The 25,284-nt window shown below is 36.9% G+C and overlaps 1 protein-coding gene across 9 annotated transcripts in view; it reads left to right on the top strand.

The window, feature by feature from the left end:
* Positions 1 to 25,284, top strand: part of Lrrfip2 (LRR binding FLII interacting protein 2) — a 156,660-nt gene that overhangs the window by 98,514 nt on the left and 32,862 nt on the right. For 5 of the 9 annotated variants that reach the window (XM_090351887.1, XM_090351886.1, XM_090351890.1 and 2 more), the window contains exons 5-8: positions 15,646 to 15,690; positions 17,291 to 17,407; positions 19,747 to 19,818; positions 23,519 to 23,689. In XM_090351887.1, the coding sequence (XP_090208013.1) occupies positions 15,646 to 15,690; positions 17,291 to 17,407; positions 19,747 to 19,818; positions 23,519 to 23,689 (405 nt within the window). Of the gene's footprint in view, positions 1 to 1,442; positions 1,491 to 1,578; positions 1,624 to 2,155; positions 2,204 to 2,449; positions 2,507 to 7,980; positions 8,050 to 10,033; positions 10,124 to 15,645; positions 15,691 to 17,290; positions 17,408 to 19,746; positions 19,819 to 23,518; positions 23,690 to 25,284 lie in introns of all 9 variants that reach the window. The other 4 variants (XM_090351889.1, XM_090351891.1, XM_090351893.1 and 1 more) reach the window with 2 other exon arrangements.

Here is a 25,284-nt window from a genome sequence, read left to right as displayed (position 1 = left end):
GGCTCAAGTGGGAGAGTGTCAGCCTTGAGAGAGCTCAAGGACAGTGCCTGGGCCCTGAGTTTAAGCCCCAGAACTGGCCAAAAAAAAAAAAAATTGCTGTTGGGATGATATACAGAGGGTTTCCAGTTATATCCATTGGGCAATGGATACATTACTTCTTGAACATTGTTACCCCTTCCCATGTTTTTTTCCCCGCTTTCCCTCTCCTCACCCCTTCTACACATCTTGCCTTTCCCTTCCATTTTTCAGATAAATAAATGTATATTCAATATATCAGGTACCACATTCAGATATAGTAACAGCATGAGATAAACCATAAGGGGGAAAAGAAGAGAAAAGAAATAAATTCACATAGTATGTTAGGAACAACAATCAAAAAGATAAACCCCTTGTTTCCATATCCTGGAATTCATTTCCTTTAGCTCCTCCTATATGGTCATAGCTTTTGTATTTTGTGGGTCATAGGGTGGAACTCAGTCTGGGCACTGTCCCTAGCTCTTCTTGCTCAAGGCTACTGCTCTACCCTTGGGCCTGGGTGTTGTCCCTGAGCTCTTGAGTTCAAGGCTACTGCCCTACACTTGTGCTACAGCCTTACTTCCCATTTTCTTGAGGTTAATTGGAGATAAGAATCTCAGGTCCTTTTGTGCTGGGCTAGCTTTGAACCTTGTTCCTCAGATCTTAGGATTACAGGGTGAGCCACTGCACCCAGCTTGCATATAAAATTTCTAAAGAAAGAAATACCTATACCTACTGGGATCGTAGCCTAGTGGTAGAGTGCTCACCTAGCATTAACGAAGCCCTGGGTTCGATTCCTCAGTACCATATACACAGAAAAGGCTGGAAGTGGTGCTGTGGCTCAAGTGGCAGAGCACTAGCCTTGAGCAAAAAGTGTCCAATGATAATGCGTAGGCCCTGGGTTCAACCCAGGACTGGCAAAAATAACTATACTTATCTAAGTTATAAAATTCTACAAATCCGGGGCCGTGAGTTTGGCCTAGTGGTAGAGTGCTTGCCTAGCATGCACAAAGACCCAGGTTCGAGTCCTCGCTACCACATACATAGAAAAAAGCCAGAAGTGGTGCTGAGTCTCACGTGGTAGAGCTCTAGCCTTGAGAAAGTCCAAGGACAGTGCTTAAGCCCTGAGCTCAAGCCCAAGACTGGCAAAAAATAAAATAAAATAAAATAAAATTCTACAAATTCAATAAACAGCATGACTTTTTTTTTTAAAACTTCGTTTGTTTAAACTACCCGAAGACTTAAAAACTACAGAAAGCACTCAGAAATTGCTATGAATTATGGAATATAAAACCATGAACTTAGATCTCATGCTCTCATGATAATGAAATCTTTTTTTTTTTTGGTTTTGCTTGCTCACTTTGCTTGCTTGCTTGCTTGCTTATTTATTTATTTATTTCCCCCTCACCCTCTGCCCCAACCCTCAGTCTTCTTCCCTATACAGTGATCCTTTGGCGACATCTAGGAATAACAGGGTTAGTATATTTTGAGGATTTGACTTCAGAGTTGGCTTTAGAATACCACTTTGTTTTCTTCATTTGTAATAACTGACTTTTTTGATAGGCCTCCCCAACTACAAATTCTGGTCTGCTGAGAAGTACCAGTCTGGTTTGTATTTTCCTCTTTCAGTGTGTGTACTCGTGGTAGGATCACTGTCGTGGTGCTAATAACTCTGTGGCTTGACAGCTTGTCTTCAGAATAGACCAAGTCATAGTCCTTTAATGTCATGCAAATTGCAGAATGTGCTGCCTATGCTTAAAGTACAAAATTTCAGGGCATTAAAAATAAGCATTTGGGTGGGGAGTTTGGTCTAGTGGTTGAATGCTTGTCTAGTATGCATGAATGCTTGTCTAGTATGCTTTTTCACTCAAGGCTGGAGCTCTACTGCTTGGCCATAACCTCACTTCTAACTTTTTGCTGGTTAATTGGAGATAAGAGTCTCATGGACTTTCATACCCTGGCTTAATTTGAACTGTATTCCTCAGATTTTGCCTCCTGTGTAGCTTGGAGTATAGGCACAAGCCATTGGTGCTTAGGGATTTTTTTTTTTAAATAGAACTGTATACTGCAAAAAAAGATTAGGTATTTTCCAAACACTCTTGATACTGAATAGGTAAATGGCATTTCTTTTGTTCTTCAGGCATCATTGTATGATGGTGGATTATATAAACCTTATGGTTCTCGAACTGTAAGTCTGTATGGGGATCTTGGGAAGAGTGGGGAGATGTAAAGGAAACCACTTATTTACAAAGATAAATGAGAACAATGAACTTTTCCTCCCTCTTGTCAAGGAGTGGTGGATCTTGAGGGTTGGAATGATATCGGGGGATCTGGAAATGTACATTATGGGATCCAGGATCAAGTTAGATGTGGAGTCATTACTATATAACCAAAAAGGGAACTGTTATAAAGCATTTTTTTGGAAATTTTATAGCCATCTGAATACAGTTATTATTCATCAAGAACAAGCTCGGCCCGAAGCAGTCCTGTGGTGAGATGTCTACTTTATTTGCATCCTTAATAGAAATTTTTACTTAGTCTCATTAACTTGTACTCACAGTTTAGAATATTCAGGATATGGTGTGTTCTCACTGTATTGTGCATGGAATACAGTGCTTCTTAATTGCACAAAATCAAGTACTATTTTTTTTGGGGGGGTGGCAGTCCTGGGGCTTGAACTCAGGGCCTGGGCACTGTCCCTGAGCTTTTACTCAAGGCTAGTACTCTTACCAGTTGAGCGATAGTGCCACTCTTGGCTTTTTCTATGTATATAGTACTAAGGAATTGAACCCAGGGCTTCATGCATGCTAGGCAAGCACTCCACCACTAAGCCACATTCCTAGCCCTACTAATTTGCTTTAACTGATAGTATCTACATAATTCTTTTTCCTTGCTGGTCCTGGGATTTGAAGTCAGGACCTGGATGCTGTCCCTAAGCTTCGTTTGCTCAGGGTTAACACAGTAGTCCACCACTTGAACCATAGCTTCCCACTTCTGGTTTTTTTGGTAGTTTATTGTATATATATAGAGCCTCACAGACTTTCCTGCCTGGGCTGGAGTTCATCCATGATTCTCAAATCTCAGCCTCCTTGAGTAGCTAGGATTATAGGTATGGACCACAGATGCCTGGCTGCATAGTTTTTTTTTAAATGTATCTTAAGCCAGGTGATTAGACAGTTTTTTAATTTTTTTGTTACTTGTGTTTAGTTCATGTGGGGGGGGCAGGGTCATGGGGCTTGAACTTTGGGCCTGGGTGCTGACCCTGAGCTCCTCAGCTCAAGGCTACCACCCTACTCCTTGAGCCACAGTGCCACTTCCAGTTTTCAAGTGGTTAATTGGAGATAAGAGTCTAAGGGACTTTAGTGCCAGGACTGGCTTTGAACCTTGATCCTCAGATCTCAGCCTCCAGAGAAGCTAGGATTACAAGCACGAGCCGCTGCACCCAGCAAAATAGCTCATCTTTTAAGTTGTGATATTAGTATGTGGTTGTCATCAAGGCTTTCTTTCTTTATCTTTCTGTTCTGTGCCAGTTTACCAGCCTAAAAAAATGGCTATATACTTTATAGATATAATGTTTTATTACATAGATTAATGCTTAATTATGTTCTAAAACCTAAGTGCCAGTGGTTCTATACAGATATTTCCCCTCCCCTTTTTTTTTTTTTTGCCAGTCCTAGGCCTTGAGCTTAGGGTCTAAACACTGTCCTTGGGCTTTCTCAAGGCTAGAACTCTACCACTTGAATCATAACACCACTTCTGGCTTTTTTCTATATATGTGGTACCGAGGAATCGAACCCAGGTTTTCGTGCATGCTAGGCAAGCACTCTACCACTACGCCAAACTCCCAGACCAGACGACATTCTCTTCTTAAATACTTGTTTATTAAACATGACATTTGAAATATAATGTAAAAATCAATGTTAATAAATGCTTTAATAATAAAAAAAATGGTTACATAGAGGATGGAACTGAGGCATTTTAATTTGTCTTTTTTTTTTTTTTTTTTTTGCCAGTCCTGGGCTTGAGCTCAGGGCTTGAGCACTGTCCTGGGACTTTCTCAAGGCTAGAGCTCTACCATTTGAGCCACAGCACCACTTCCGGCTTTTTTCTATGTATGTGGTACCAAGGAATCGAACCCGGGTCTTCGTGCATGCTAGGCAGGCACTTTAACCACTAGGCCAAACTCCAGGCCCTGTAAGTCTTTTTGGAGTATTAAAATATATTGTTCAACTTTTAGCAAATAATACAGTTCAAAGTAAAAAGTTCTCAGAGCAGTCCCAAAATGGAACTTCTGAATACAAGTGGGCTCATAGTAGGCACTCATTGCTCCTTAATATGTGCTTTTTTTTTCTTTTTCTTTTAATTTTGAGAATACTAGGGTTCAAGCTCAGGACTTTATGCTTTTTAGGCAGTTGCTTTACTACTTAAGCCATGCTCTGAATCCTTTTTGCTTTAGATTTTGAATAGAGACTTGGCCCTTTTTTTTTTGGTCTAAATTGGCTTGGACTCTGATCCTTCTATTTAAGGTTCCAAGGTAGCTGGGTTGACATGTATAAACCATGGCATCCAGCTGCTGCTGGTTTTTTCTTTTTTTTCTTTTTTTTTGCCAGTCCTGGGCTTGAGCTCAGGCCCTGAGCACTGTGCTTGGACTTTCTCAAGGCTAGAGCTCTACCACTTGAGCCTCAGCACCACTTCTGGCTTTTTTTCTATGTATGTGGTACTGAGGAATCGAACCTGGGTCTTCATGCATGCTAGGCAAGCACTTTAACCACTAGGCCAAACTCCCGGACTCTTTTTCTTTTTTTTAAATGGTATTGCAGTATCTCATTTGTGTTTGGCTTCTCATTTGAGCTAGGCTTCCAGTTCTTTTAGGGTTTGATTTTGTCTGTCTTGTCTGTCTGTCTGTCTGTCTGTCTATCTGTCTGTCTATCTATCTATCTATCTATCTATCTATCTATCTATCTATCTATCTATCTAATTGATTTGGCACCTGGTCACTGCCCTTTGCCATTTTTTTTTTAGAATTTATTAATGTTGATTTTTACATCATATTTTAAATGACAAGTTTAACAAACAAGTGTTCAAGGAGGGAATCTCTATTTACAATCACTGGGACTTAGTATTCAGAATTTAATCAAAATTAGGCTAGGGTTTGTATGTCATAGAAACATATTAATTTAAGAAATAAAACATTGTATCTATAGAGTCATAGGTTTTTATGTCTCTATAGTTATGTTTATATTTCCATTACCATATCCATAGCTTTCGGTATGCAGTTATTGAGTCCTCGCTCTTGTCCTTTGCCATTTTTGTGCAAGACTGGCACTTGAGCCACAGCTTCACTTCTAGCTTTTTGCTGGTTAATTTGTGATAAGCGTCTCATGCACTTTCCTCCACAGGCTGGCTTTGACCTGGATCCTGAGATCTCAGCCTTTTCGTTGGTATCTGGCTAGGAAAAGGTTTTTGCCTGCCTGGGAAGTGTGCCTGATTCACAATCCTCTTCTTATCTCTATATTTGGGATGACAGTGTATGCTACCAAATCCATCTCATTTTATTGAGATGAGTCCGGTGGACTTTTCTGCCTGAGTTGGTATGAAATTTAGATAACCTCAATCTCAGCCCCAGACATAGCTGAAATGACAAGTATGTACCACTGTATTAAGAAAGGATTATTCCCAGGCTGATCTTGAACTCTGATCCTCTCAATCTCAGCTTCTGAAGTAGCTAGGTTTACAGATACAAGCCTCTGGCAACGGACTCTAGCTTGTTTTTTAATTAATTGAGATGAGGGTCCACATCTATCAATATTTTCCTATATATCAGTACATGGAGACTTATTTCATTTTTTGGCATTAAAATAATTTTTAAGTAAGCCATGTTTTTTAGAAACTTTTTCTACTTATGTCTCTTAATGATAGCTTCACATCACAACCTTATTTTAAATGGCAATGCATTACTTTGTTAACGCATAGATACATTAAAAAATTCAATTGATAGGTGTTTGTGAGGCATTTGCTATTACAGACACTTATCCATATATACTTTGTGTTACTTACATGAGTAGATCTATAGGTAAATTGAATGTCATGAAATGGATACATTAAAATTAGGATATATGGCACTGTACATTATTATTATTATTTTTTTTTGCCAGTCCTGGGCTTGAGCTCAGGGCCTGAGCACTGTCCTTGGACTTTCTCAAGGCTAGAGCTCTACCACTTGAGCCTCAGCACCACTTCCGGCTTTTTTCTATGTATGTGGTACCGAGGAATCGAACCCGGGTCTTCATGCATGCTAGGCAAGCACTTTAACCACTAGGCCAAACTCCTGGCCCCATTTTAATTAGAGTATAATAGTACCTTTTTGCCCACCAAGATTGTTCTAATTTACATGCCCAGTGGCACATGATGACTTTGAGAACTAGTTGCTGTCTTTTATAATGTGAAAATTGATGCCACAAAGCACTTTTTAATCATCAATAAAAGATTGATTAGGAGAAGAATAATCTATTTGGACTCCTACATTTATATATGTTTAGTGCTGCCATTCCCAACTGGCAATTAAACAAATGCCAGCCACTCCCAATACTTAAGGAGAAAAACTGACAGAGTATTGAGGATATAAAGGTTTTTCCCATAAGGAGAGAGTTTACTTTAACCCATTGTATAATAAAATTTATCGAGGCAATTTTGGCCTGGTAACATTCTTAGCCTACTTAGTATAGTGGTGCTCTGGAAACTAAATTTTATTATATGTGTGTACACGCACACACCCATACCCATGCACACACATACATATATATCTTTGGTGGGCCAGTTACTAGTGGTAATTAAATTCAGGGCCTTATTCTTGCTAGGCAGGATCTCTTCAGCCACACCCTCAGGGTTTGTTTGGTTGGTTGGTTGGTTGTTTTTTTATTTTTATTTTTTGCTTTCTTTTGTTTTTGTTTTTTGTTTGTTTTTTTGCTTTTATTTTCAATTAGGGTGTTTTTGTGCTCGTTGCCTGTGCTGGCCTTAGGCTGAAACCCTCCTACCTCTGCCTTCCATTTAGGTGGATTACTGGAGTATGTGATCACTCCTAATAGTATTCATTCAGTCAAGTATAGTTCCTTGTTCTTATGAATTGGCTAGATCCTATTTCATTTGCAAATTGGTTTTGGAGTTAATGTCTTAGTGATGCCAGAATGGTGTCTTAGTGATGTCAGAATGGAGATAAACTGCACCTACCAAAGATGAGTCTCATCTCAGACTTCTAGAAAGAAGTCTGCTCAGTGTAGGGTGATGCTAGAAACATTTCCACTAGCTGCATAGGAATGAATAAAGGGAAATACAGATCATCACTTCAGTGTCTTTACTGGTAGGAAATTCGATCTTTAATTCAAACTATTTGAATTTTTTGAAGAAAAATATTTCCCCAAATAAAGCATTGAGTGTTTTTATTGACTCTTAATGGGATTCCAAAGATAGGGAGATTTGAAAAGCACAGCCTCCATAACCAATTTTAATTAGTTTATTCATGCTCATCCCTTGGGTTTAATTTACATAAAAAATACAGATCTAGGGCTGGGAGTTTGGCCTAGTGGTAGAGTGCTTGCCTTGCACACATGAAGACCTGGGTTCGATTCTTCGGTACCACATACACAGAAAAAAGCCAGAAATGGTACTGTGGCTTAAGTGGTACAGTGCTAGCCTTGAGGAATGCCCAAGGACAGTGCTCAGGCCCTGAGTCCAAGTCTCAGAACTGGCAAAAAATAAAAACAAAAAAATCCCCCACAGATCTACTTTATACTTTGTGTATTTTAGAAATGCCTTTTGATACTTAATATTATACCTTATAGTAACTTTTTCATATAGAACATTGGGCCAATTATAATGTTTATATAGTGTTTGTTTTATGTGCTTGTAGTCAGATAAGACCTAAAGTGAAATTGAATCATTTTTGTTATCTGCATTTGATATCTATAGTTTATCGATGATGACACCGAAAGCATTGTGTCTTCTGATCGTGCCAGTCATGGGCGAAGGGAGAGTGTGGTGAGCGTAGTTTGCATGTAAACAAATTAACGACTTTTAGCGTGACAAAAATGAAATCTACTGGAAAGTAAAATTTGTATTTGATAAGATGATTATTTTCCTGAAATTTATTTATATGAATATTTTGCTTCATAATGTGATATTGAAACTATGAGTCATATTCTTGTAGATGTCTCATAAGTCATTTATTTGACTTTTTATTCTCCATTGCTGTTACACACCTGCATTTTGGTATGTATTTCACTAAATACATGCATTTCACTAAGTACATGCATTTTGGTATGTATCTCAAGCAAATACAATATTTCATTATTAATTCATAATTATGGATTGCAAATCACCTTTCCAGATATTTCTATGTATAGTATCTAGTCAATATTTGTTAAGATGAGTGGATTTTAAGTTACTGAGGGCAAAATTGAAAAATCTAGTTGATTTATCCAATTAATAATTATAGATGCCCCATCTTATGCTTTTATGAAGCTGGAACTTTCACATTTGACTTGGTGACATCTTTTATATTTAAGAAACTGATTTGAAACTTACATTGTAGAGTTTACATGTATCAGCTTGGAGCTAGACAAAAGCATTCTTTCTGTGAGGTGGTTAATTACATTCAGAAAAAGGTGTTAATACAGTTCTTGTTACTAGGAAGACTGTAAAGAGAAATGGAACACCAAATGTTTATATGGGATTTTTTTAGGCAAATTTCAACTATCGGTTGTGGTCTCTCAGTCAACCAATTGGTGTTCACACTGCTGAAAGAGAACAAGCCATAACTAAAAGCACTTTAGAAAAGTGAATTGATGCTTGTTTTGCATCCATGTCTGTGGCCTATGGTTTATTCTTTTGTTAACATCTCAGTGGTATCTAATTTATAGATAGCTATCTAAGTTGTAACATCTCCATGGTTCTAATTTATAGGTAGCTATCTAGTTTATAGGTAGGCCTGATATATGGATTCAATGAATACTGTATAGAAAATACCTATAAAAGTTCTGACCCATTAGGCCCCTAATATATATTAATATGTAGAAATCTAAGTTATAGTATTATTGTAAATTAAAAAAAGGTTGCTTAATTTTATTAGACATTAACAAAACTTGATAAGTCTACTTTGTCTCTACTTATGGGTTTCAGAATCACCTTTTCTAGGTGGTCAACTGATATAAAGAATATCTGGTTAATGAGATAAATTTACTTACTAATTGTCTAGATACTGTGTGTTTAGTACTTTGAGGCACTGAATGTTAGGAATAATGTGTTATACCAGAGAGCAAACTTGACTTTGTGGAGCAAAAAGAAATCTCAGAGTCTGTGAAGATTAAAAACCAGGTGATGATATAAGTTTGCGTGCGTGTGTGCATGCATGTGTCCCATTGTGTGGAGTGATCAGGGATAGTAACCACTGAACTGCTCCCTGAAGTGGAAGCTAGCTGTTTTTTTTTTTGTTGTTGTTGTTGTTATTATATTTATTTGGTTGTTTGGTTGTTGTTGGTGAGGAGGGGGGAGGTCTAAAGAAAGAGCCTCCCAGAGCAATGTTTAGATCTGAGTCAGGAAATAGCTAGCAAGTTGGGGGAGCCAAAAAGAGACGAGTGTTTTCTTTCCTTTGTTTTTGTTATATATATATATATCCCTGTCTTGAGGAATATGAAAAAGGATTGGTGGAAAAGAGCGATCATTAGAATTGCTAGTATAATGAATAAACTTTCATGAATTATAGTAGAGGTGTTAGGTAGCTACAATCTTAGAAACTGCCAGTTGAGGATTTAGAATATCTTAAATGTGTGAGATTTGCTTGCCTTTAGCCAGTAAATGAACTCTCTATTGTGTACAGTTATAGTTTATATAACAAGAACCTTTTTTTCTTTTTAAACTTTTGTTTCATAATACTTTTATCATATATGAAATTAAAAAATTATCTGGGCCAATGTTCTTTTCTTCTGTCTTCTATTAAAGTATTATGCTTTTTTTTGACTGAAAGGTTTCTACTGCTGACTATTTTAGTCGTTCGAATCGTAGGGGGAGTGTTGTCTCTGAGGTGGATGATTCCAGTATCCCAGACTTGACCAGAGTGAGTCCATTGCATGGAGTGATTATTGTCTTAGGCTTGTTGCTAATAACTAATATAATAGCTGTTAAAATTCAGGCACTGAATTTACTCCCTAGTAAAGTTGGTTTTTAAATCTTATATCTTGTCATGGATTGACTTAGGGGCTCTGTTTACTTATTAAATTAGAAGACTGATTCTCTGGTCATTTAGTTTTTGAAATATTTCCTGCTTGATTATCTTACTTACCCTACCATGGATATAGATGATTGAACTTATTCTATATATACCCATCATATATCATATATTATAAAATGTTTTGTATTATATAAATACACATATTTGTTCTGTATATACTCTCTATAAATCCAGTCTATGACGTCTGAATTAATAAATGTTCTATTTAGAGTTATTTCTTGGAAATTAAGTTACACAGAAATGAAAATGTCGACAGTTCTTTTAGTTTCCTCTTGTCTCTACTAAGTAAACATAACCCTTCAGTGTAAGTAAAAGATTTTGTAGGACAGGGCTACATAAATCTATAGCCTGTATGATACTTACTGACTTTTGTATTTTAAGTGGCTGTATAAGTGTACATTTAATATCTTTCATTTTGTCTCTTGAAATGTTTTGTAGGCCCTTTCTTTATATACTGAGCTAAATTTTACGGCTTGCAACCATAAATTTTATGGCTTGCAACCAGAGCAGCAGAAATGGGCCCCACAGAGGCCACTGCCTTCAACAGGGCTTTCTTCCTCTGAGGGATGTCCACAAATCCAGTGTCATTTGCCACAGCATAGTCAGCATACTTACACTTTCCATCCTGGGCTTCATATGGATACGATTTCTCTGACTCCAAACCTCCATTGTCCTTGACATACTGGAAGGCAAAGTCCATCAGGCTACCATTGCAGCCCTGATTGCCTTGGGAATGAGAGTGGTTTGCTAGATTCTGCTCACTGAGCAGGATCGGTTTTCCAGTCTTCTTGAACATCTGTCCCTCCAGGGCTCCAGTCACATTTTTTGTATGTGCTGGTCCTTGGGCTTGAACTCAGGGCCTGGGCATTGTCCCAGAGATTCTTGTTCTCAAGGCTAGCACTCATCACTTGAGCCACAGTGCCACTTGTTTTTTTTTCCAAGTAGTTTATTGGAGATTAAAAGTCTCACAGAATTTTCTACCAGGGTTGTCAGTGAACTGCTATCCTCTGTAGGCCCTTTTAAGCAAATTTTTAATAAAAAGTATTTCTTGTGATTGGAGGCATGGCTCAGGTGGTAAAGTTGCCAGGTAATGAGTGAAACCATCACATGCTGAGTTTAAGTCCTAGTCTCAGCACCCCCCCCCCAAAAAAAAGCTCACTATAGACAAATTAAAAGGAGAATTGACCCAGCCCCTGGTAACTCACACCTATAATCCCTAGTTACTTAGGAGGATGAGATCTAAAGATCATGGTTCAATGCCAGCCTAGGCAGGAAAGTTTTTGAGAGACTTATCTCCAGTTAGCCATTAAAAAGCTGGAAGTGGAACTATAGCTCAAGTGGTAGAATGCCAGCCTTGAGCAGAAAAGTTAAGGGACAGCTCTCAGGCCCTGAGCTCAAGCCCCCTGGACTGGTACAAAAAATATTGGTAGACTATTCCTCTCCATCTTAAAAAAATTTGTTGTTATTATAAAGTGAAAAGGCATTTCTCTCCATCTTTTAACTATATGTTGAAAATCAATCACTCTGTCTATCTATCTTTTGCCACTCCTGGGCTTATCAGGGCCAGAGCACTGTTCTTGGGCTTTCTCAAGGCTACAGCCCCACCACTTGAGCCACAGTACCACTTCTACCTTTCTCTATGTTTGTGGTACCGCGGAATCGAACCTGGGTCTTGTTGCATGCTAGGTAAGCACTATACCACTAGGCCAAAGTCCCAGTTCCAGGAAATCTGTATTTTTCTGTAAAACATTCTGATTTTAAAATACAGTGAATTTGCCGGGCGCAGTGGCTCATGCCTGTAATCCTAGCTATACAGGAGGCTGAGATCTGAGGATCAGGTTCAAAGCCTTGTGAGAAGCTAGATTCACAGGCCTGAACCCCCAATACTAAGCTGACTATCCTAAAAATTAGAGGATTTGTTTTCTCTACCAGATTGTGAACCAAGTATTTGTCGATAGTCCTGATAGCCAAAATTACAGCCTTGAACCACCAGCACCTAGCTGACAATTCTAAAATTAGAAAATTTTCTTTAGGAAATTATTAAAATTGATTATTCTCATCCTTCTGTGACTAGGGAATCAGATTTTCTATTTTTTTAAAAATAGTTTTTGAATAGCATTGCCAAACCATCACTGATTGAACATCCTTAGTCAAAAATTCCAAAACCTGACATGATGTAAAATCTGAAAAATTAGAGCTCTGTCAGGATCTTAGAGTGGAAAAATCCCTTAACAGTTGTCATGTGATAAGTTCCAATAAGAACTTAGACACACTAAAATGTAACATAGAAAATTGACCTTTAGGGGCTGAGAAAGTGGTAGAGTGCTTGCTTAGCATGCATGAAGACTCAGGTTCGATTCCTCGGTGCGACATACCTAGAAAAAGCCGGAAGTGGTGCTGTGGCTCAAGTGGTAGAGCTCTAATCTTGAGAAAAGCCCAAGGACAGTGCTCAGGCCCTGAGTTCAAGCCCCACGACTGGCAAAAAAAAAAAAATTAATCTTTAGTATAAGTATATATGAAACATAGATAAATTTCATGTTTAAACTTGAATCCCACATCATGTTATTATGTATATGATAGGATCTTTAAGTCTTAATATATCTGAAATCTGAAATTCTTCTGGTCCCAAGCATTTCATATGTGTGTGTATACATATATATACATATATGTGTATATATATTTCCATGTATATATAAATTAGATATTAGGTAATTGTTAGAATAGGATTTAATGACTACCTTGAAGAGACTATGCTATAAATATTCCATTTAGTATTGTATTATACCATAAATGCTTTATTTAGTATATGAAAGTACTATACTTTTATATTATAAACATAGTTGAATTTTATTTTATTTTTTTTGTCAGTCGCTACTTCTGGCTTTCTTTGTATATCTGATACCAAGGAAGCAAACCCAGGGCTTTGTGCTTGGTAGGTAAGCACTCTAATACTAGGCTATACTCTTAGCCCTTGAATTTTATTTAATAAGCTTATCTATAGTCACACAAACTTCAGTCATCGCGGACATTAGTTTGTTGCCTTAATTCATCTATGTCAACCTCTTGAATTCTTTGGACCTTTTACAATATAGTATTTTATTTGACAAAGCTATTTAGGAATGACAACTGAAGAGGAGTCTCTGGCTAAGTCACTGCAACCAAAATAACTGTACTGCGGCATGGCTGCTGTAGGCTTTTTTTTTTTTTTTTTTGCTGTCTTAACAGTCCCGAGGTTTGGCGCATGATCAGTTTGAGTTGCGACAATTGGGCTGTGTCAAAATATAGTGAAATAAGATAGAATCAACATTGTGATGTCTGATTTCACTGGTGTAACCTTTGAAATGTAAAAGATTATTCCACGGTGATGGTCTACTAGTAAGTGGGTGAGTTTGAAGGTAACTTTTATAAGAATCAGGTATGAGGAAATATTTTAAATAGAAGAGTATTTTAACTTTGAGTACTTCTTGCTTTTTTGATTTTTAAATTTATTTTTAATTGTTATAAGTCATGTAAAGGGCATTCCTTTACTCTTTAACTCATTGGCAAAAAATATTATGAGGAAAATAAAGCAGTTCATTAAGATAGACTATTTCTTTTATTGTAAAGTATAGCAAATTACATATCGGTAATGCATTTTGCTAGTAGAGATTTGATGGAAAATTATTACCTTTTATGACAGTAATATTGAAAACACATTTTTGGTTGGTTGTTGTAAAGCATTTGTGGAAGGGTATAGCAAGAGAGCAAAACAGAGTTAAGATCTAAAATTAGTATTTATATTACTGATATGGTCCTTAAAAGCTGTTTTAAAAAGATTATCTGCATGATGAGTATAGGTAGTAAAAAAGAGCTGCACAAAGTTTCAAATACAGGCAAGTTAGGATTAGATTAGAGCCAGAAATAATGACTTAACTATTAACTGAAGATTTCTTCATCTCTTCTCTAGATTGGGTTGGGAAAGCTAGACTAGTAATTGGAGCCTGTATAAATAGGTAAATTTCTTTGTAACTGTTGAGATAGTTTTTACAAGTAAATAATATTAATACTGGAGTTCATAAAACTGATGTTTGGATTCCTCTGTGGCATTTAGTAATTGTTCAACATTCAGCAAAATCCTTTTACTCTGGAGCTTTCCCCTTATCTATAAAGTCAGAATTTTGGACCAGATCTTTAATATAGGCTATCCCTTCTTGATAAACTACCTGGGGGGTGGGGGTGGGGAGAGGGCGATAAATTAACTATAGCACGTCAAGATAATCAGGTTACTATGAAGCTATTTAAATTAGTTGTCTCATTTATTTTTTTTATTTATCTAATAGTTTTTAGTCCTACTATATGCTAAGTGTGCTATATTTAGCACTAGGAATACAGAAAAGAAAACTGTACACATAGGGCTTATATTAAGCCAGACAATAAACAAATGAATAAATACCATATTGTAAAGGAATAATACATGATAGTATCAAAACTGATACATTTTCTTAAATCATTGAGACTAGTGTCAGGGTATTTTAAAGACTTTGGAGTTGGTTGGGTTGGGTGATTGGAGGATATAGTAGGGCATGGTGGGGAAAGAGGCCTATTTCTCATATCCTTTATGTGTTGTTTGCATTTTTTTGTTGTTTTTGATGGGGGCACTGTGTGTGTGTATGTGTTGTGTATACACATCTTAGCAAAAAACAAAAATCCTTTAATGATGTGAGGGGGAAATGACTTATGTCATGTACTATAGTACATGACTACAAAAGTACTAACTAGTTTTATTGATGTGTTTTATGTCCTAATGTTAAAATATATTTTTTTTGGCTTTTAAAGGTTTTTTTTTAAACCTGTCCTGGAGCTTGAACTCATGGCTTGAGCACTGTCCTTGATCTTTTTCCTCAGGAATAGTGCTCTGCCACTTGAACCACAGCACCATTCCTGGCTTTTCTATATATGTGGTACTGAGGAATAGAACCTGGGTCTTCATGCATGCTAGGCAAGCACTCTACCACTAGGCCAAACTCCCGGCCCTTACTTTATTTTTATTAGATTTTTTTTCCTTTGATATGTACATGCTTTTTGTATTGACATTTTCAGTGTTGAAACTGAAGTTTATGTATTATATTCCTTAATGTATATTAAAACCATGAAATAGAAATCTGAAAGTACTTACTGCTTATCTTCCTTAGGATAAAAACTCTTGACATTTTCTCTTTGTGTCCTTTTATTTCAGTTTTACTTTTACTTTTAGGTTTCAAACATCATTGAACTTGGAGAACTCAGTGAGATTACTTTTTGCACCCTTAAAAAATAGCATGCTAATAAATATTTTAGTTAATGTTTTTTAAATCTCTATTCCTTTTTAGTTGGATGAAAAATCTGACAAACAGTATGCTGAAAATTACACTAGGGTAAGTATATAAATTCCTAAGGAAATGAAGTTCCTAAGGTCAGTTGTACTTACGTTTTATTCATTCTTTAGTCTACTGCAGTGATCTGATTGAGCTTCATCTATTTCCTGTCCTTGACCCCTCAAAATTCCTCTGAAGTTAAATCACATGAGGCCCTGGGAAGAGAAGTGATTGCATTTTCTTTCACTGAATGCCACTTTTTAAGCTTTCGGTTGTTTTTTCCTTTCATTTTCATTCCTCTAGAAGTTGATCTTAAGAAGCTATAAGACATTGAAAATGAAGTATGTAGGAAATGGTGATGCCAAACGCAGGTGTTTTCTTTTCCTTTTATAGATAAATTATTTCTTGAGATCAAATATCTCCTAGGAGTGGCTTTATTTTTATTTTCATTTTATTGGCAGTACTCCAGTTTGAACCCAGAGCCTTGAGCTTGCCAGGCAGGTGTTATACTGCTCAGCCTTTGGTTAGGGATTGCTTTTATGATAAAGTTCATTTTTTTTCTAAAAGCCTTAGAAAATCAGGAAAATGATTTGTCAGAATTAATTTTACTTGATATTCTAGAAAGAGTAACTTTTTTTTTTTTTTAACCTAGTCGTGGGGCTTAAATTCAAAGCCTGGGCATTGTCCTTGAGCTTTCTCAAGGTTAGTGCTCTAACATTTGAGCCACAGCACCACTTCTGGCTTTTTCGGTGTATGTGATACTGTGGAATCAAACCCAAGGCTTTTTGCATGTTAGGCAAGCACTTTACCACTAGGCCACATTCCTGGCCTTAGAGCAACTTTGTCCACTTGAAATATAATACAATTCAACACTGTAAACATGCAAGTTTAAATTTTGGGGTAGCAACACTAAAAATTAAGCCTAATTTAAATAGTATTTTACCCAGATATCCAAAGTATTTCAACATATAACCAATGTGAAAAATTATCGAGATTTTTAAATTGTTCTTTTTTTCACACTAAGCTTTTGGAATCTTTTGTTTTGTATTTCTTAAATCTCAGTTTGGGTTAACCACATTCCAATCGCTCTGAGGTAGCAGTAGTTTATATGGCATAGATCTCTGCTGTCTATTGACAGCATGATTTTGTGATGAGTTGTCTAAATTTGCAGTGATACGCAAAGTTGTTGCTCTTACCTTTAAACAGAATCTCTATCTTTATCAAAAAAGGATTAAAAAAAAGAACTTAGGAATTTTTAAAAACTAGGGACATTGATTAACATACCAGTTTTAAAAGTTCTAAAACTTTTGTAGGCTAATTTGACATGCTCACTGGAGTACTGTTTGAAATAGCAATAGAGAAACTTAGAAAAAAAACTCCCACAGAAACTTTACTTCTTGGATATTTTGAATTCTAGTTTCTAATAAAATGTTTGAGTTAATGAAATTACGCTCCATGGCATGGGCACTTCTCTGAATGCTTCCAGCCACCAAACCAATCTAAAATGTCTATCAATTCTACTTGGTAGCTTCATGACCACACTATTGATTAGTCTATATATCTGAAGTTTACATCTGGTCCTAACAACCTGCCCTATTTTTAGTTTCATAACAGGAATGTTTAATGAAACAAAATCTCACAAGTGTCATATTTCTTCTAGCCCTCATCTCGGAATTCTGCCTCAGCAACAACCCCTCTAAGTGGAAATTCATCCAGACGAGGAAGTGGGGACACCAGCAGCTTAATAGACCCAGACACCTCATTAAGTGAATTGCGGGTAAGTCTCAGTTTCTTATCTATTTTTGAAAGTCTTTTGGTCTTTGTAGCTTATAGGTGTTTTTTAAATAACACAACCAACTAGGAACAAGGTGTATGATTTCTTCAAAGAAATGGTCAATGTAGCTCAGAAAGTACACTTAGGTGTTTCAGAACCTGAAAGAGAGTAAATAATTATTTTCTCCTAAAAATATGATGGTATTTTGCTAAAGCTAAAACATTTTTGTTATGTATGTTAAAGTAATTCAGAATTAATTTGCCATATTTCAAGTGGCATTTACAAAAAATGGATTTACAAAGAAAGACTGTAGGAATTATTAGCCTTTTCGGCCATTATCATATTATTTGACTATATATAGTTATTTTTGTTTTTCATAATAGTAGAATAATGATATTTGAGGTAAGAGAGACACCTGAGATAATGAAAAGACTATTAGTTTTAGTTGAGTCTCCATCCTTATTAATCTTTTAATTTAGAAAATGAGAATGTAAAAAGTATTTGCTGAGCCTGCTAAGGCATGTGTGAAGGATAATAAAGAAACTGTATTCCTTTCTTCCCCAATTGTTATTTATTGAAAACTTGCATCTAGAGAGTTAGGCAGTAGAACATATTCTAGCCTTTAGAAGATTACTGTCTCATAGAGAAGACAAATTGTTTCAGTATTAAAACCAGGTGTTTTGATATGATGGTCGTACCAAGAATAAGACTGAGTTAATTCAGAAGTGCCATATAAATTGAATAAGGATTTGGAGCAGTGACAGAGGACAGTTGACACAAACCAGCATGGTCATAGCTTTGAAAATGTCAGCATTCATTAAGTAGTTATTGTTTACCAGGCATAAATGCTGGGAGCATAGAGTTGGATAAGGCAAAATCTTGCCTTTAGGTGCTACATTCTATTTTTTTTTCTCTTTTCTTCACCTTGGGGCTTGAACTCATTACTTGAATACTGTCCTTTGAGCCCTTTTGCTCAAGGCTAGAGCTGTACCCCTTTGAGCCACACCTTCCCTTCCTGTTTTCTGATGGTTAATTGGAGTTAAGATCTCCTGGACTTTCCTTTCCAGGCTGACTTTGAACCCTAATTGTCAGGTCTCAGCCTCCTGAGTAGCTAGGATTACAAGTATTAGCCACCCACTTTAGGTGCTTGTGGGACAAAAGGACACCACTCTTTGGGAGAAACAAAGTTTTTGTGATTCAGCATCTGGCTCCTCATAGGTCCTTTCAAATTGTCTTTTACTGACAGCAGTATGTAAAAGACAAACTTATCAGGTTAGAAATCATAGGGGTAGGGAAGATACATTGTGAAAAATATATGTGGTTTACCTTTAATAATCAATCGTGCATATAATTACAGAATCATATTTGGGGCCACATTGCAGTTATATTTCTACCTACGTTAAAGATCCAGAATTGACATTCCATTAACTGTGATGGGCACCAGGGAAACAATATTTTCCATTGAAGATCTAACTTTTTCCACTTTTCTTAGAATGATTACTATAGCATATACAGCAAATGGTTTTGCCACATTTTTAAATTTTATTTAAATATAAATTTAAATGTACACAATTATTTAAATATATTTACATAATGTAATAATGTATATAATTAAATTATATAAATATAAAACACTTTATATTTTGTATTTTACATTGTATTAGAAATTTTTGTATTTGGCTTCTCGTTTTCCCAAATTTTGGTCAGTAACATAGCTTTTGTAATGTATGTATGGATTCACAAAATTTTTTTCTAACTTGATATGTATTTTACTAGTTATAGAGGTATTAGGCATTATGCTAAAATTTTTTGATTTTTTTTTTTTTTTGCCAGTCCTGGGCTTGAGCTCAGGGCCTGAACACTGGCCTTGGACTTTCTCAAGGCTAGAGCTCTACCACTTGAGCCTCAGCACCACTTCCGGCTTTTTTCTATGTATGTGGTACCGAGGAATCGAACCCGGGTCTTCATGCATGCTAGGCAAGCACTTTAACCACTAGGCCAAACTCCCGGCCCCAGTTTTTTGATTTTTAAATTTTCAAATATGTTAGGGTTATTCACCTTTTTTCAATATTTACTTCTGCTCTCATTTGCTAATGCTGTTTTCAACAGAATTGAATGGCAAAAGAAAATATTAACATTAGGTTGTTTACTCTAGACCTTCCCCAGGCCCACTATGATCTAATCTATTTGCTCCTTTCAGTGGTTTGGAGTGCTAGTTACATTTTGTACTTTGATGTATCCTCAAGTCTGGAATGTACAAAAGTATGTCTTATTTCATCTGAATTTTTTAAGTCTTATGTTTATACATCGTTTATGCAATGGTTCGTTCCTATGTCCTGCAGGATATCTATGACCTGAAGGACCAGATACAGGATGTAGAAGGGAGATACATGCAGGGGCTTAAAGAATTAAAGGTACAGGGCCCATCTTGCAACTCAAGCATGCTGTATATGCAGAACTGTTGGTAATGGTGGTTTCACGAGTTCTATTAATGTATTGCACATAGCTTTACTAACAGCATTTGTCTTTCAAGCATGTGCTTAATCTGCAAAGCATAGGAAAGATGAACTTTCAACATCTGCTTACGTTTAAACATTCAGTATGATCTTTTTCAAAATTTTGGTCCCTGTCTTAGGTTTTGAATCCAAGGACTAGACATTATCCCTTAGCTTTTTTGCTCAAGGCTAGAACTCTTATCACATGAGCCACAGCTCTACTTCTGGCTTTTTGGTAGTTAATTGGAGATGAGCCTCATGGACTTTCCTTGCAAGCTGGCTTTGAATGCCATTCTCAGATCTTAGCCTCCTGAGTAGCTACAATTACAGGCATGAGCCACCAGTATCTGACTTTTTTTATTTCTAATGAATTTTTGATGAATGATATTGATAATTTCACTTTTTTAATGAAGGCTCAGGCTGAATTTACTTTCTCCAGTATGTGCTCTGTTCTTTCTTCCATCATTTTAAGAAAAGTTTATAGAGAATCATTAAGAATTCTTTTTGAAATAACATTTTGTTAGAGTCACTTAGAAACCAGCGATAGAGTAAGGTTGAAATAACAGTGAAATTAGTTGAAAAAAGGAGTAATGAAGAGAGGTGTTAAAAGGATCCTACTTCCTGTTTTTTTTCTTTTGTGTCCATACCGGGGCTTGAACTCAAGTACTCATACTCTTGCCTGGCTCTTTTACTCAAGCCTGGCACTCTTGATGCTTGAGCTGCACTTGAACTACTTCCAGCCATTTGAATTAAATACATAAGAGTCTTATGGATTTATTTGCCTAGTGGCTTCTAGCCACAATCCTCAGTTTTCAGCTCCTGAGTAGCTAGGTGTGAGCTACCAGTTCCCAGAATGATTGATTGATTGATTTTTGCTAGTCCTAGGCTTGAGCTCAGGGCCTGAGCACTGTCCTTGGACTTTCTCAAGGCTAGAGCTCTACCACTTGAGCCACAGCATCACTTTCAGCTTTTTTCTATGTATGTGGTACCAAGGAATCAAACCTGGGTCTTTGTACATGCTAGGCAATCACTCTACCACTAAGCTAAACTCCCAGCCTGATGGTTTTTTGTTTTTATTATCCAGTAGAACATAATGGTAGGTTCCTCTCCTTTCTGTCCCTGAGTTGAAAGTATCTCAGTTACCAGTCACTTTATATACAGTGGCAAATAATTTGTATATCTTGAACTTTGTATGTTCTGGTATATCATTCTTTACATATACAGTTACCTAGGTTTTGAAATGTTAAGAACAAGAACAGTATCTTATCCATCTACATAATAAATGATTATAAAACTGCAAAATAGATTACTAGTTAGTCATCTATAAAGTCACTTCTGTACTGGCTAGTTCTAGTTAAGATTTTCCAGAAAATGTTCTTCTTAAATATTGCTACTTATTTAATTCTAGGACAGTGGGAATAAGGAAATAGCTTTAAGTAATCCCAGGGAGAATTGTTGAGAGAAGAATTTATGGACTATGTTTGTAAATCTTTTACAACCTATGAGTTGTCTAATATATGAACTGTCCATGGTGTGTATGTGCCACGTGTGTGTGCATGCATGCTACTCCTGGGCTTGAATTCAGGGCCTGAGTGCTGTCCTACAGCTTTTTTACTCAAAACTAGTACTCTGGCACTTGAGCCACAGCTCTGCTTCCAGCTTTTTGATGGTTAATTGGACATAGGAGTCTCAGCAGGCTTTCCTGCCTGGACTAGCCTTGAATTGCAATCCTCAGATTTCAGTTTCCAGAGTAGTCAGGATTATAGGTATGAGCCACTGGCACTTAGCAAAGTATCTACTTTTCTTTCTTTTTTTTTTTTTTTTATACAAAGTGCCAAGTATAAAATAAGGCTGCTTGGGAATTACTGCTTATGAGCTAATTAGAGAACGTTACCCCTAAAATTGTGAAGGTATTCTTGGAATACATAGGAATAGACACTCCAAGCTTAAATATTGACTCAGTGGTTTCAAAATTTTGGTGTGCACTAGGATCATTTGGAGCTTTTTAAAATAAAGATTACTACTGGGCCGGGAGTTTGGCCTAGTGGTTAAAGTGCTTGCCTAGCATGCACGAAGACCCGGGTTCAATTCCTTGGTACCACATACATGCAAAAAAGCCGGAAGTGGTGCTGAGGCTCAAGTGGTAGAGGTCTAACCTTGAGAAAAATCCAAGGACAATGCTCAGGCCCTGAGCTTAAGCACAGGACTGGCTAAATAAATAAATAAATAAAATAAAGATTATTGGATTCTACCTTCAGATTTTCTGAGACTGAGGGTGTCATTGAGGAAATTTAAAACTTGCCCATCTACCCAGCTCATAATTAATGTTCTTGTCTGCTGATCCATACCCCACACTGAGAACAATGCCTTACAAAAACCTAAATAAAACTAATTCTGTGTGGATATCTGTATGTGATCCTCCCACCTAGTAAAGCCTTCTGTGAACTGTGAAGCTGATTACAGATAGGAGTCATTTGTACCCACTTAGTATTTCCCTCTTTTTAAATTGATCATGGGGCTTGAACTCAGGGCTGGGCACTTTCTCTGAGCTTTTTGGTCAAGTTTAGCACTCTACCACTTTGAGCCACAGCTCCAGTTTTCCAGTTTTCAAGGTGCTTAATTGGAGATAAAGAGTCTCATAGACTTTCCTGCCTAGGCTGACTTTGAACTGTGATTCTCTAGTAGCTAGGGTTACAGTGTGAGCCAATTAGCACCTGACAGTATCTCCTTTTTTTAATAGTCCGTTTTTTAAAATTGCTTGCCTTTTGTTTTCTTTTTGGTGGTAGTGGGTTTGATGTCACAGCCTTTCACTAATGAGGCAGGTGCTTTCTGTCCTTTCTGGTTTTGTTGTCTTTCTGTTTCTCTCTCTCTCTTTCTCTCTGTTTCTGCCTTTGTCTTTCCATCTCTCTGGCTTTTTCACATCTACACCTTTGAACGGAGGGCCTTGCTAGGTAGACACTGTACCACTTTGAGCTAAGGTCTTATGTTTATGCCCAGGCTGGCCCAGATCATGGTCTTCCTATTTACCCTGTGGCTGGGATGAAATATGTGCCAGCATGCCCACCTTTTCTTAAATTGATTGAAATGGGGAACATTTTGTCTGGTACTTTAGCTTCAAACCATAATCTTCCCACTTTTTGTTTCCCAAATAGCTAGGATTATATATAGGTGAGCCACCATGCCTATTAGAAAATGACTAAAACTTGACTAATACCTGAAAATATATTTACACATTTACACTAGCATATATAGGAGCTTAGGAAGTGGCAAAATTCAAGTGAATATTATTGTGTATTAAGGGTCCACACTTTGTTGCATCATTGCATCACCAGGTGTTTTGTTGTTACAATAAATGTAGATTTTCTTGACTTTTGGAGGTAGGTTTTCTCATCTTTTTCATCTTTCAGAAGCTATATTACTGCTTGATTTTGTTTTCTGTGGAGCAAAGAGGGGGATGTATTTTGTCTGTTTTATGTGCATGTTACTAAACAAATTCTCAAACCACTTACATATTGTGAAATGCATATTAATGTGTTTGTACTAATGCTGTTTCAGATTTCCTGTTACAGATACACAGTGGACATATCTTAGGTTTCAAGCTAATGATTTTATCATTTAGGAGTCTTTGTCTGAAGTGGAAGAGAAATACAAGAAAGCCATGGTTTCTAATGCACAGTTGGACAATGAAAAGAACAATCTGATCTACCAGGTAGACACCCTCAAGGATGTTATTGAAGAACAAGAGGAACAGATGGCAGAATTTTACAGAGAAAATGAGGAAAAATCAAAGGTAATTGCTCATTATGTACCATGTTATTTTGTTGAGTCAGAAAATAAAAGCTTGCCATGTAAACAGTGGTTACTGTGGAGGATTGCTGCCCTGTGGGGCTATTTCAGTAAAATTCTCCTATATCAATGGACAAAACACCATTGAATAGTTGTAATTTTTATTTTCTGAAGAAAGCTTATGTTCTTTTCATTTTGTTTTATTTGAAAGCAGAGTGCAACTCAGATTTTATCTTTCATTTTCTGTCATCCAACTGGGACAATTTCCTTGAATTATCTTTTCTTTTTTATAAGTGGAGCTACAACAGAACTCTAGAAATACTTTGAGTCTGAGATGATTTACTTTTATTTTGTGTGGACCTGGAGGTAAAAGCTGACACACTGAAAACTTTACAGGAAGGAATTGGAGATACACTAGGCCTCCTTGGCACAGGTCGAAACTTTCTTAATAAGGACCAAGAATCACAACAAATCAGAGAAAGGCTGGATAAGTGGGACTGCATTAAACTGCAGAGCTTCTGTATGGCAAAGGACATAGCTAGTAAATTAATTAGGAAGCCTACAGAGTGGGAGAAGATCTTTACCAACCAAACAACAGACAAAGGCCTCATATCTAAAATATATCAACAACTCAAAAAATTGAATCACTACAGAACTAATCTCCAAAGTAACAACCATCCCATTAAAAAATGGGCCAAAGACTTAAAGAGAGTCTTCTCTGAAGAAGAAACAAAAATGGCCTATAGACACATGAAGAAATGCTCCACATCTCTGGTCATAAAAGAAATGCAAATCAAAACAACTCTTAAGATTCCACTTCACTCCAGTTAGAATGGCCAGGATCAGGAAAACGAATAATAACAGATGCTGGAGGGGATATGGCCAGGAGGGATCACTACTACACTGTTGGTGGGAGTGCAAACTCGTTCAACCGCTATGGAAAGCAGTGTGGTTATCCCTCAAAAGGCTAAACATAGAACTCCCCTATGACCCAGCAATTCCACTACTTGGCATTTACCCAACCATCCAGAAACAAGGGCATACTAAATCCACTAGCACAACAATGTTCATTGCAGCACTATTCACTATACATCCTCTTAAGGAGTATTTTTTTTCTTTTCTTTTTTTTGTGGGTCATGGGGCGCTGTCCCTGAACTCTTCAGCTCAAGGCTACCCACTCTACCCCTGGGTCTGGGCGTTGTCCCTGAGCTCTTTAGTTCAAGGCTATCACCCTACCCTTGAGCCAAGCCCCACTTCCGTTTTCTAGAGGTTAACTGGAGATAAGGGTCTCAGGTCCTTTTATGCCTGGGCTGGCTTTGAACCTTGATCCTCATATCTCAGCCTCCTGAGTAGTTAGGATTATAGCCACCCCACCAGACTCTCTTATATAGTCTTTAGAAGACTTTCTTTATATACTAAATGCTTATTCTAATTTGATCATTTCAAAAGTGTTAGAAAGTTTGGAGGAGGTATGATTAGGCAAAATGTAGATGAAATTATTCTGTACCATACAGTAATGGGAGAAACATGTTACACATTGGTTTAAACCCTTAGAATATACAACAAGGAAAATGAACCATAAGCTAAACTGTGAGTTTT

This window comes from Megascapheus bottae, chromosome 18, assembly GCF_031878675.1.
Source record: "Megascapheus bottae isolate mThoBot1 chromosome 18, mThoBot2.hap1, whole genome shotgun sequence".
Classification (NCBI taxonomy): Eukaryota; Metazoa; Chordata; class Mammalia; order Rodentia; family Geomyidae; genus Megascapheus; species Megascapheus bottae.
The sequence above is the reverse complement of the archived record's forward strand: the minus strand, read 5'-3'. Positions and strand labels throughout refer to the sequence as shown.